The sequence below is a fragment of the Betta splendens genome, chromosome 2 (genome assembly GCF_900634795.4).
Source record: "Betta splendens chromosome 2, fBetSpl5.4, whole genome shotgun sequence".
Classification (NCBI taxonomy): Eukaryota; Metazoa; Chordata; class Actinopteri; order Anabantiformes; family Osphronemidae; genus Betta; species Betta splendens.
The window spans coordinates 1,649,196-1,662,149 of record NC_040882.2 but is presented as its reverse complement, the minus strand read 5'-3'; the positions used below and the strand labels follow the sequence as shown (position 1 = coordinate 1,662,149).

General features: G+C 45.4%; 1 protein-coding gene across 1 annotated transcript; it reads right to left on the bottom strand.

Annotated features, from left to right (window-relative positions):
- Positions 1–5,650: 5,650 nt before the first annotated feature.
- On the bottom strand, positions 5,651–10,311 carry f10 (coagulation factor X). The gene is made up of 9 exons (XM_029142782.3): positions 10,153–10,311; positions 9,296–9,456; positions 8,316–8,340; positions 8,096–8,209; positions 7,547–7,678; positions 7,102–7,322; positions 6,864–6,981; positions 6,446–6,633; positions 5,651–6,315 (listed from the first exon to the last, which is right to left on the bottom strand). The coding sequence occupies exons 1-9, from the start codon at positions 10,211–10,213 to the stop codon at positions 5,893–5,895; spliced, it is 1,443 nt and encodes a 480-aa protein (XP_028998615.1). The 5' UTR covers positions 10,214–10,311; the 3' UTR covers positions 5,651–5,892.
- Between the last annotated feature and the right edge of the window lie 2,643 nt (positions 10,312–12,954).

Genomic DNA, 12,954 nt, shown 5'->3' with positions numbered 1-12,954 from the left:
CCCCTTAATTTTCAGAAGGTGCATTGATGGGAATATGTGTGCCATCAATGCATCCAACCACATTTGGAAATCCTTAAGGGGATTCTATTTCTTAGTTTATTTCCAGAGGTCACAGCAAAATGTTATGAACTGATCATCATTTTTCAGATTAGACTCACTGAAACAAACAAAATACCACCTGCAATCCTGTGAAACTCCTCTTTAATGGCTCAGAAGGGTTTGTGGCCAGGAAACACAACAAAGATCCGCTTTGGAAGCGCTTGAGGGCCAGGCACACTTTTATAACTACTCTACATACAGTGGCTTCACTAATGTGCTCAGCATCTAGAAAAGTACCGTTTGGAAAAAAAACGTAGTGCAACACAAAGAATCTCCTTGGATGTAAGAGCACGACCACGATGGGTGATGTGTCAGATGTATGGGTGGATAAGATTATTGATATATATTATGGAGTCTCAACAAAATCGGTACTGCTCAAATAAATATGTATGCGGATATGACAGAAAATTAACTTGTGGCCTCAAAATCCTCTCGGGGAGTAAATTCAATGCTGTGCATATTAATACAGCCTCCTCATCTACAGGATCATCTAGAAACGGACATGCCATTTCGGTCTTGGCGCAAAGAAAACAGGTGCAATCTACAGTATGAATGTACTGAAAGATTAAACAAGCTCGGCCTATTTAAACACTGTTCAGTTTAAAAAGGGGCAGGGATCGAAGGAAACTCTGGGTTTTTCCCAAAACCTGCTCCCAAACAGGTTAGGTTCACAGAGTAAATTGCCATAGTAACTGACTCTGAGTTTCGATTACCTCTCTTCCTGAAACGGGTTGAACTTAACCCGCTTTAAGGGGTTAAGTTAACTCCCTTTCTGAAACCAAAAACTCTGAAACAGGCCCCCGTACACCCACTTCACTCCAGTGTAGTGTGTACATAACTTCATTTTAATTGTTTGTAGTTTCATGTTAAGACGCACCACCTACCAACACCAAGTCAAATTCCAGGTTCTGTAAAGTGCTCTCTAGAGGACCTGGCACTAAAGCTTTTTTTGATTCTGATTCTGATTCTGATTAGGCCTTATAGCTGCTAGAGCCTGATCCTGATCCAGGTGGTTATTGGCTCAGGTAACTAAGCTCTTTATAGAAAAACTGATGTTTACTCGACCACCAAATGTGATTATGTCATTAGACACATTAATCAAACATAGACTAAAGAGTCATGCAGTTTGTCCATTCAGCAAATCTTTGCTTAAGACAAACCCATGTAGTAATTAGTATGTCCTATGCTCTTCTCTTCAGTATATGCACGACTTCCTTGGATGCCTTGGCTAACTTCGTTGTACAAGTTTGTTACATAGACATGGTGCTTTTCTGATTTTTAGTTGTATTGCCACGTTGTAGTCAGTATTTTAAATATAAGTCACCAATCAAGACATGTGTACAACACCAGAAATATACTTGGATAAATATGTGAGAAAGCAAAACTGTCCAGCACAACCAGGCCTCCAGTCCTCCAGGTTGCATGTTTAGTTCATGGATGGATCACAATGAAGTAATGGGGGGAGGTGTAAGAGCAATATGTATGTAAGTTTTGTTTCCGTGGTTATCTCCAGATGGGTTGCTCCCAGGGGACTTCCCCAGCCCCTCGTCCTCGCCCCTTCCTTTCTCTAATGGCGTGTCCAGTCCTACAGTGGCCTCTGCAGGCAGGGAGAAGTTACTGCCTCCTCTAGTCCCTGTCCAGCTGCAGTACCAGCTCCACTCCTGCAGCAAGGTAACGAGCAGAGTTTATTTACAGTAGGAAAGTGGCATAGGAAATTCCACTTATTTGTCCATTGTTGAAAATGAAATCAGCCTTGTCAAATGAGAGTTTTACAACAGCTACATTTTACCCCTTTGCTCTTTTTGATCTGCATTTTTAATTGTCAGAAACTGTTGCTGAACGTGTGATAACATTTCTTCATCTAGTGTCAGCTTAGAAGCCTGCATGCCTGGAAGAATCGTAGCTCTGGGCTTTGCCTATTAATTGCAACACAATGTCATGATTTGGGTTTTTGTGTCCGGTTTTATTTTGAAAGGACTTTTTGTTTTCATTCATGTTTTCATATTCCAGTTTCCAGTTACTGTTTTATTTTGAAGGACTTCCGGTTTTGTTCCTGTCACAGCTGTTTCCTGTCACTCCCGGTTTACCATGCACACCTCTCAATAATTAGTAATCACACCTAGTGTTTAAGCCCCACGTCAGCCAGCAGTCAGATGCCACATTGTTGAGTTCAGATACCATTTTCCAGCGTTCCAGTATAGTTTATCTTATGCATGATTGTATTTCTTTTTGGTCGAGTTGGTCAAGTGCCCAGTCAGGCCCGGCCCCTACTCCGTCGAGCTTGACAGTTGCACGCAGCTCTGCCGGCTCCAGAGAGGAGGCCGCATGCAGCACTGCCGGCTCCAGAGAGGAGGCCGCACACAGCACTGCCGCCGCTAGAGAGGAGGCTGCATGCAGCACTGCCGGCTCCAGAGAGGACACCATCCCAGTTTCTGCTGGCTCCGGCGAGGACGCCATCCCAGTCCCTGTTGGCTCCAGAGAGGACGCGGTTCCGGGCTTCGGTGACGCCAGCCAAGGGACCGCTCATGGTGGTCCTGCGGAGACAACGCCCTGTCCCGTCCCAGTGAGTCCGGACTGGGTCAAGCCGGCACGAAGCCTGGGGTTTTTTGTTTCTTCGCACACAGGAGCTGTTCCGGGAGGTGCCGGAGGTTCTTGCAGAGTCGTTTCCGCACCGGCTCCTGGTGGTCCGGCCCCGGCCACATCTGTATTGGCTTCTGGTGGTCCAGCGTCAGCTGCTCCATCCCAGCTCCTCGTATGGTTCCGCCTTCAAGCCGATCCTCGTCTCTGGTCCAGGTTCCACGTCCTGGCCTTGTCTTCCGGTCGGGTGGCCTCGCCCTCGGTCCTTGCTGCCGCTTGGGTGGCGCTGCCTCCTTCGGCGCCGCCTGCCTCGGGTCCGCCTTTGTCACAGCCGCTCGCCTGAGGGAGTTGCCAGATCGTTGATTTTGTTCTGTTCCAGCATTCTGTTCACTTGCTTACCTGTTACCTGTTACTCCGTCTGATTCATCGTCTCGTCCCCTGGATTCTCCCTGTCGGTACTCTAGTCTGAACCTCTTGTCATGTACTGTATGATCTCCTGCCTGTTTAAACTGTCTACCTGCCTTCCGTCTTGTACCGTTGCCAACCTGTCTACCTGGTTTTGACCATCACCTTTATCTGACCTGAGAACTGTTAAACTTTCTTATCTCCACCTACAAGTCTCTGAAGCTGTGCGTGTGGGTCCGCCGCTTCCACTCAAACACTGTTCGTGACAGTACAATCTGGCCAGACTTGGACCCATCCAGCTTCGGAGTGATTTATTTGTTTTTTCCTGCTTACCTGCTGGAGAAGGTAATGGACTTTATGTGTGCCGAGCTTCCCAGGCACCTCCGCGTTAGTTTCTCGGCGTTGGCGAAAGACTATTGGGAGGCGGCCAGCCCGAGTACCCAGCTGAGCGCTGTCACAGTGGCGGTTCTCATCCTGGAGGACGAGGACAGCGGACTGGACCGTTCCAGCTTTCGCTCCCTGTACAACCAGCTGTGTTCGAGACACAACGAGCTAGAGCGCGATCTGCGCTCCGCCGATGCCGACGCCATGGTTCTGCACTCAACGCCGCCTCGTGGCCTCCCACCAACGCTCCATCAACACTCATCCTAATGAGCAGCTGAGGCGATATTAGAATTGATGTCGTAAGCTGTTCCACCTACTCAAGGTCAGTCCTCGGTTCCTGATCAGTCTTGTAACCCGTCTCACTAAACAATACTATTTCTTTACTTTTTGCTTATGACCCCAAAAACTATTTCTTCACGTTTAACTCAGCAATAAAAGCAGACCTTGAAGGTCTTAAAGAGCTGGTTGCTCAGATACATTGTCCCCCACTTTTTAGTGTTAACAATCCCAGCAGCACGTTGTGGGCCTGTGGGGGCTGACTGAACACTGGAAGCAACAGAACAGCTCAGCTTCATTCCCGTATCAGCTGTGAGTAGTTATGTAGTAGGTCATGATTTAGTACAAGACCAGGGTAGTAGTTTTATGACATGATAAACCTAAGTATTGTAGTCCTGGGCTGGTTAGAAGTAGCTCATAGCGTGTGAGAACATACCGCCAGTATATTAACATTGGATTCCAGCTCTTTCACCCCACCCAATCAAGGCAGATGGCCGTCCACCCTGAACCTGATTCTATCAAGATACTCTTTCCTGCCTAATGCTGCTCAGCAGGAATAGTTGTTTAAGGTCGTAAACCGACTTCATAAAGTACCTTGAAATTACTTTTGTTGTGAACTGGCTCTACATAAATAAAGTGAAAAGATTCAGATAACATACAAGGTACTGTACATCAGTCTCTCAAGAGATTGTGTCTGCAGGTAGAATCCATATACACCATACACAGCGTAATAGACATGAGCATGCATCTCTATATTTCAACATGATGTAGTTAGTCATTTAATGTTTTAGATCTGCAAAATCAGCAGCTTGTCACAGATCTTACCTTGTGTCTGTGGACCTGAAGGAAAGAGGCTGTGACATTCAGCCTCCACGCCGCTAGAGGCGCTCTTGGGACTTTTTGGTGTGGGTCTGAGTTTTAATTTCCTGTGTAATTAGTTGACCCACCTGTTTTGGTTTGTATATAAGGGATTTCTTGTTTAGGTTGTTAATCGTTTACCTGCATTGCAGTGATTTTTAGTTCTTCCTTTTGTGTTGAACTGAATCCTGCTGTGCAGTGAGTTTTGTTGTATTTAAATAAACCGTTAATGTTAATTGTACCTTCTGTGTTGGGTTGTGCATTTGGGGTCTCCCCCCTCTCCTGTGTTCCCTGCGACCTGGTCTGCCGGTTGCGGCCAGGTGTCTGTTGAGGGATTACACAGAGAGCTGTGCGCTGGAAGCACGTCGGCCGTGGTGCCTGAAGCCTCCGCTCAGTGTGAGCGTGTTCTCCTCCCGGCTCCGTGAGAGCCGTAGTTCTCCCCGCTTGGAGCGGGTGCTGTCACTACCTCTCTCATCTTTTCCTCATTTGTTGAATATGTAAAAATGAAATGCAAAGCTTCCATTTATATTCAATTTTAAAAGCCCAAAACCTTAGTAAAAATTTATTCAGAAATAAAAAAAATGTTTTTTATTGTTTTATATTTATACTTTTACCAAATCACTCAAAATGCTTAGTTATTTAAAAAGACCCTGTTGTTGCTGCTCTGACATGTAGAAGAGTAAACAGAAGGACAGGCTGCGTTTGGTAAACAGCCTGTTCCTGCTCTGGACTCTGGCCTCAAACAAAACGCCCAAGTTGGAAGGTTTCAACATTAGAAATGATTTTTAGGACGTATGTAAACCAACGTTGGAGCCTGATGCTACATTGGCGTAAGGAGCTATGTGGCTCAAAGGTCCACAATGATTTTTTTTTTTTATTCTGGGAAGTGTAAACACTCAGGCCTTGGTTTGAGATTAATGCTGCTACTGTCTGTGATTAGATCTGACACAATCTAGGACCATGTAATAATGATGATGATGATGATGATGATAATAATAACTGCAGTATTTCTCTAGCTTAGAACATTCAAAAGCATCAAAACACACACTGCTTCCACTTTCCATTTGATTTATTTCTTAGTTTCCATTGTTCCTACTGAAACGCAGACAATCAAGCCAGTTCACTGATGAGCTCATAGTTGTGAATGTTTCAGTTGGATGATGCTGATCATCAGAGTGTTTGCTCTGAGAGGATAGAAGAAGTTTTAGTCAGATACAAAACGTGAAGCACCCTGAGGAACAGGTGTCTCTGTCTCTGGGCCAAATGTGACATAATTAAGGCGCAGCCTCTGTTTCACAGTTGCAGCCTGTGAATTGGGCTGTGGTGCCTCTTGGCCCGCTTGCCGGCTTTCTCTTTGGACACCAGGTGGTCAATGCCGTTGCGGATCCAGGGGATGTACTTGGACACCTGGGTGTAGACGCCGTACTTGCCTCTGCGTGCACAGCCTTCGCCCCAGCTGACGACGCCGGTGACAAAGTAGGTGCCGCTATAGCGTGTTACATGCGGCCCGCCACTGTCGCCTTGGCAGGCATCCTTAGCTACTGAGTGATAGCCGGCACAGAACATGCGGGTGGAGATGCGCAGCTGGGTGGATTCTATGCAGGTGAGCCGGTCGACGTAGGGCATAGCAAGGCGCTGCAGGATAGTGGACGTCTGCCGACCTTCGCCGATGCGTCCAAAGCCACTGACTAACGCTTCCTGCTGCCGCATCAGCACCTAAAGGGGAATTAGGTCCTGTTAACTCAACATATGCTTCTTAACATGGGCAGACATTGGCCTTGCATAATAACAGGAAAAAAACATTAATATATGTAAAGCTCATACTCGGGGGCAGGTGGTACTTTACCTTTTCAGCAAAGTCTTGCTCAGGTATACAGGCTGGTAAAATGTACCTGCTGAACTTGATGGGCTTGGTTAATTTGATGAGAGCAATGTCATTGAGGTAGGTGTCAGGCCTGTATTTATTGTGGGTGACAATAGTTTCCACATAGTGAGTGGCTTCGTTTCCGTCATCCACCAACGTGTCAAATTCACCTGAGTGCACACATATAAGAGAGGATTTGTTTGAATATACTGATATGAGCATGATGGAAAGTCAAGCAGACAAAGATGTACTGTAATGTCTTGATAACGAAAGTAATACATGCACTATGTGCTGCACAAGTGCATATTTCAAAAATTAAACTCCTAGACTTCAAGTAGTACAGTATAGTAGTAAGTACTAAAAAACAAAAGTGAGTTTGTGTTTGCATGGTCAGACCCACCTAGTTTTACGTAGATGTAGCGTGACTGGTTCATGCAGTGAGCAGCCGTGAGGATGATGTACTCGTTAAGAATGGTTCCTCCACAGAAGCCTATGTCTTTATCATTCAGCAGAAGAGCCTACAAAGAAGATTGGTGTAAGCTGTGAAACAACAGGTTCTCCCACAGTTCATAGTCCTTCTAGACCTGCATGTGCAGTAAACCTCTGCATGCCGCCACAGCATGCGTCCACGTTTCTACCTGCCACGGACACTCTCCAGGCGGACAGTCCTCTCCGTTGACAATCCGGGTGAATTTAGCCTTCTGTGGCTTGATCCCTGGCTCAGATACTTCCTGGTTTGGTACAGATTGGCTTGTGCTGTTGTGGGACTTGGTAGAGTTACCCACAGTTGTGTTCTGTCTTTCGTACCTAAAAACAGTTCGGACATCCTCGGAGAAGATAGCACCGCATTTATAGGTCTCTGGAGATTGTAGAGACAAATATGTTTCAGTGAAAATACCACAAAAGTCATGATGTGAAGGTAGAAGGATCAATGACATACTGAGACAAAGGCTGCTCTATCTGAGGTAACGTGTGTCATTGTTCTGATTCAGCAACCAAAATCTTCAGCAACAATATTTTCCACATTATACCTTGAGAGTAAATCAGTGATACAGTAAATATCTGTGCAGTTAAGCCTCTTACTGTTAGAGTGGCAGGATTTCCCATCTGATGCCAGGAAATAGTCGTCAGCACAAGAACACTGAACGTTGCCTTGGATGATGTCGCAGAAATGCTCACACCCACCATTTTCGGTCTCGCAGAGCTCAGGAATAACTGCAAGCAAAGAAAAGACCAGCATCAGGTGGAGCCACAGGTATAAACTTGCTTCAGTTACTGGGCAGGCGGTTACACAGCAGCTTTACGTTCAGGCTTAAAGGGCCAGTGTTTAAAATGCAAAACCTGAAACACCTAATTAAGGGGTGTCAATCTCAAACCAGTCCCTTGCTGGTTTTCAACTCTCCTTCCCCAGAGCCTGCTGTTTACCTTGATCAGGTGTGTTACTGTAAGTCAATCAGCAGCTGGATGAGCCAAGTGACACACCTGTTCAAGGTGATCAGCAGGAAGAGTTGGAAAACAAGCAGGGACACCTGACCTCGAGGACCTCAGTTTGACACTCCTGCCCTAAATACAATGTGAAGCCACAGTAACATGAAGCTTATGTAATTCTGGTCACTAAGTCGGAGTCTGTACCAATTTCACAGTTGAAGCCTTGGTATCCAGTCTGGCAAAAGCATTGGTAGCTGCCAATTCCATCTTGGCACAGTCCTCCATGAGCACAGGGGTGGGACTCACACGCATCTCCATCTGTATGACAGTAGACTCAGTCAGAAGAGCTCCAGGACACTGCTGGCCTCATATGAACACCATTACATACAAAACGCCATTTAGTGTTTATGAACAGGTGCCTTACCTGAATATTTGGCCCAGAAGATATTCTGAGAAAAATAAAATCTGGTCAGAAGGTTAGTAGTCAAAATGTTTGAACCTCAATAACACTGTTTAATTTCATCTGGATGCTGGACTCTTAATACACTAAATCCAGTAGTTTACACGTTTCAGCCTCTCCAGTGCATTTAAAACATCTGAAGCAGCAGAGTTAATTTTCCCACAACAAAGTCTCTAAACCTGGGAATCTTCCCTGGGTTTTGACTAGAGCTGCTAAGTCAGAGGTCTGCAACTATGGTCCTTAAGAGTTACTGTCCTGCTGGTTTTCCAACTCTCTCTGCTGATTACCTAGATCAGGTGTCAGTCAGCTGCTGATTGGATTCTAAGTGACGATGATCCCAGGCCTGTTCTTGATGAGCCTCAATCCTCACACTCTGGTCACGCCCCCTCACATCCAGCCACTGTCACTTTCTTGGTTTCCCCATTCCCAGTGTTATCACCGCCACATTCAGCTGTGCCTTCCCTTCTGCCCTCAGTATAAATACACAACATATGCTACACCTCATTGCTATCATGACTCTGTCACTCATCAAGAGCCTTGTTTGTGGGTCTTGTTTTGCTTATGAGTCTTATTTTCTGGTTGAGTGTCTGTTTTCCTGTATTCCACTATTCAGGTTGATTATGTTGTATATGTGTCTCAGGTGGTCCAGTCCAGTCTGTGTTTTGTCTTGTTGACTTTCTTAATGCTTTTAGGATGGTCATGTGGCCACTTTCCTCTTCTGAGTTGTAAGTTAATGTGGTTGTTGTTGTTTTGCGTTGTATTTTTTGTTCTTGAGCCTCACTGGCATATTCTCTACTTCATGTTCACATACTTGTAGCACTAGTCTAGAGTAATTGAGTCATAACAAAGTCAGTTCCAGTTATTCCAGTTTACATTTTTGGTTCTGGATAATTTGTTTACACTAAGATTAACTTAACAATTTGTGGTGACTAGTTGCTTCATACAGTTTTTGTAACATCCTCGAAGATCTCACGGGCCTCCTCCCAGGTGCAGCGCTCCTCCACACACTCCCTCTCCATGTTACCCTTTTTAAGTTCCTCCAGGAAAGTGTTGGCTCGTCTCCTTCGATTCAGAACCTGATTGGCCTCCTTGTTGTCCAGAAAGACTGGCAGGAACACAAAGAGTAAAACATTGTGAAAAGTCCTCAAAGCTGCAATATGCTTGTGGGTTTTGTTCAGATAATAATATTAATAATAATAATAATAATACTCCATCCATTCTCTACCGCTTGCTGCCATTCGGGGTCGTGGGGGGGGCTGGAGCCTATCCCAGCTAGCTGAGGGGAAGAGTTACCAGTCCATTGCAGGGCCACACAGAGATGAACAACCATTCACACACACACACAAACTCACACACCTAAGGGCAATGTAAAGTAGCCAATGAACCTAAACGCATGTCTTTGGAGTACTCGGCGAGAACCCACGCAGAACATGCAAACTCCACTCAGAAAAGCACCAGGACCTTGTTGCTATGAGGCTACCCACTGCACAACTGTGCCGCCCCATGATGATGATGATAATAATAATAATAATAGATACAATAAATATAATATACAAATAATAGTAATTCAAAGTTGTCATTGCATCCATTGGGCTGTCAATCATAAAGCCGTTAATAATCGAACATTAGGGAGGGGTCACATGGCAGCTGCTGCCACCAGCTAACCCCCCCCATCCAGAAACGCATGCCTCAACATTGTCCTGCGTCTTTTTCTCTAAACCTTGATACCATCCAGCCAGGTTTTGTTCCTATACAGTATGTTGTGTCTAAAAGCTTAGATTGGATTGTGTTTTCGACTTACCGTGAGCAGCAGCCACATGGAGCACCAGAAGGCTCAGGAACCAGCGGTAAAACCAAAGCATGATAATGGTGATTTTCAGCAGGAAAAACCTTCTGTTCTGACTTCAAGTAATGGAGTCTGAAGGTGGAAAGAGAGCAAGGGGAGGGGAGGAAGAGAGGGCAGTGACCTGTGGGGAGGGAGGTCTGACATGTTGACTGTGCACAGATCAATCTACAACATCAGAGACACTGAGTTCCATGTGCACTGATAAACAGGGAGGCAGGTTTGATCATCCAGCTGCTGGTTGAAAGTGTCTTGTACTGTATGAAATGTGTAAAAATAGGGAACAGCTGAGCCTGAACAGACATAAACAAGATAAGAATATATCAGTGATATTGTAGCAGCCTAGGGCTAATCAGCCCTAAGGTTTATAGATAGAGTTGTGTTGGAGGTGTTTTATGTGTTGTAGTTATGTTTGGGAGTAGTTTAGTGTAATTTTGGCATTTGTCTTAGGTCCCGCAGTGTATTGCAGTGTGGTGCACAGGCATCCTCACCCCACTAGCTATACGTAGGCTTGGCTGCTCAGTTAGCCTCAGCTTAGTTCGTCTGGCTTCTCACCAACACGTGATGTCCTGAGCCATTACCATTACATCATGAAGGTATACACAAACATGCAAGCAGTTGCACTGTGGATTACGTAATGAGTCTAATAGTGATCAATGGTTCACTGGGAGCAGCTTAGATGGTAAAGTCTGACAGAATTTAGAAGAATTCAGTCCTTCACTTGATGTAGCAGTCAGAGATTAAGCTGCATAATACAGGATCCTCTTCTTCCCCACCTCCTGTACTGAATCCAGGGGACTCTCTAAACCTGAGCTGGTCCTGGCCAGATGATCCACTCTCCTCCTGCTCCATAAAAGATGACCACCAGCCACCATGTTTTCCACATGTACCCCAGCACAGAGGCTGATCCAAGACTTTATAATATCCTGCTGTGATCCGGCCCTGGATACCAGTGTCAGCATCCCTGACCTGGCCCTGTCAGCCGTTCTGTTTCTCTCCTTCTGACCTTTCCACGCCCCTGAACTGAATCACACCTGCTACCTTTATTTCTCTCAGTGAACAACAATCAGGTCAACTGGTCACACCTGTGTCTTCCCTTCAGCCTCCTTTTATATGCTTACTCACCCAGGTCAGTCTGTGCTGGGTCATTGTTCACTGACTGCTTCCATCTTCTCAAAGGAAGGTTTTAAGCCTGATCTTAAAGGTGGAGAGTGTGTCAGCTTGAACCTGAAGAGGGAGCTGGTTCCACAGGAGAGGAGCTTGGTATCTGTGGTGGAAATGTCCCATAAAAACGCAAAAGAGAGAGTTGTCTTTTGTGTGATTTATTATAAAAATAAAGGAAAATTAAAAAAAAATTAGGAAAGCAAATCAAAAACATGGATGTTGATTGTGAACATCAACAAACCAAAAACTGCCAGTGCAGATCCACGATGCAAAGAGCCCACGATCCTCAAGTTGCTTCTGCCTTCTGTCCAACTACAGTGGAATGTCTGTGTAGCCCCAATCAGACTACATGCACCATCCCATTAGTGTCAGCGTGTGTGTGGAGATGTTTACATTCTCACATCTGCATGACTGGTGGTCCAGAGTCTATCAGGCAGAGACAACCATTGAACAATCTACGTGAAATGTCAAATACATATAACAGAAGTAAGACAAAAAATTGGATATTAATTGCAGAACATAAGTCATAAATCATATAATAACTGCACAGAATAAGGAAGAAACAATTTTTCCCAAACCATAGCTAAAAGCTCTGCCTCCCGTTCTACATTTAAAGACTTTAGGAACCACAAGTAACCCAGTTCTCTGAGAACGAAGTGTTCTGCTGGGAGCATAAGGAATTATGATGTCTTTAAGATAAGCTAGTGTAGCTAATGTAGGAGAAATGTGATCTATCTTTCTAAGTCCTATCAGAACTCTGGCTGCAGCATTTTTGAATTTTAAGCTGTAGGCTTTTTAAGGAGCTGCTAGGACATCCTATGAGTAAGGAATTATACTGTAGTTGTGACGTTCTGCCTCCGCGCCGCTAGAGGCGCTCCTGGGGTTTTGATGTGGGTCTGTGGTTGAAGTTAATTTCCTGTGTAATTAGTTGACCCACCTGTTTGGTTTGTGTATTTAAGGGATGTCTTTTGTTTCTCACATCGCTGGTGTGTACGCTCGGTGTAGCTGGATGCTACCCCATGGTTACGTTGAGGAGAGTTTGTGATGCAAAGGAGTTTTGGTTTTGTTTATGTCCTGTCTCACCACGTAAGTTTTTGTGAGTGTCTTATGTTTAGGTCTTTTGCCCGTAGTGTACGGAGCGTTTTAGTTTAGATAGGTTGTTAATCGTTTTCCCTGCATTGCAGTGATTTTTAGTTCTTCCTTTTGTGTTGAACTGAGTCCTGCGGTGCAGTGAGTTTTTGTTGTATTTAAATAAACCACTTTATGTTAACTGTTAAGACACGGTGTTTGGGTCGTGCATTTGGGGTCTTCCCTCTCCTTTGTTCCCTGCGACCTGGTCTGCCGGTTGCGGCCAGGTGTCGGTGTGAGGGATTACACAGAGAGATGTGTGCTGGAAGCGCGTCGGGCGTGGCGCCTGAAGCCCCCGCTCAGGGTGAGCGCGTTCTCCTCCCGGCTCCGTGAGAGCCGTAGTTCTCCCCGCTCAAGGAGCGTGTTTTAGAATCTCGTGAAGTCTAGTTTGACCCTCGTTTTAACTATAGTAAACCGTTCGGTCTAGTTTGACCCTCGTTCGTAACAGTAGTAGTCCAGCCTAGAGGT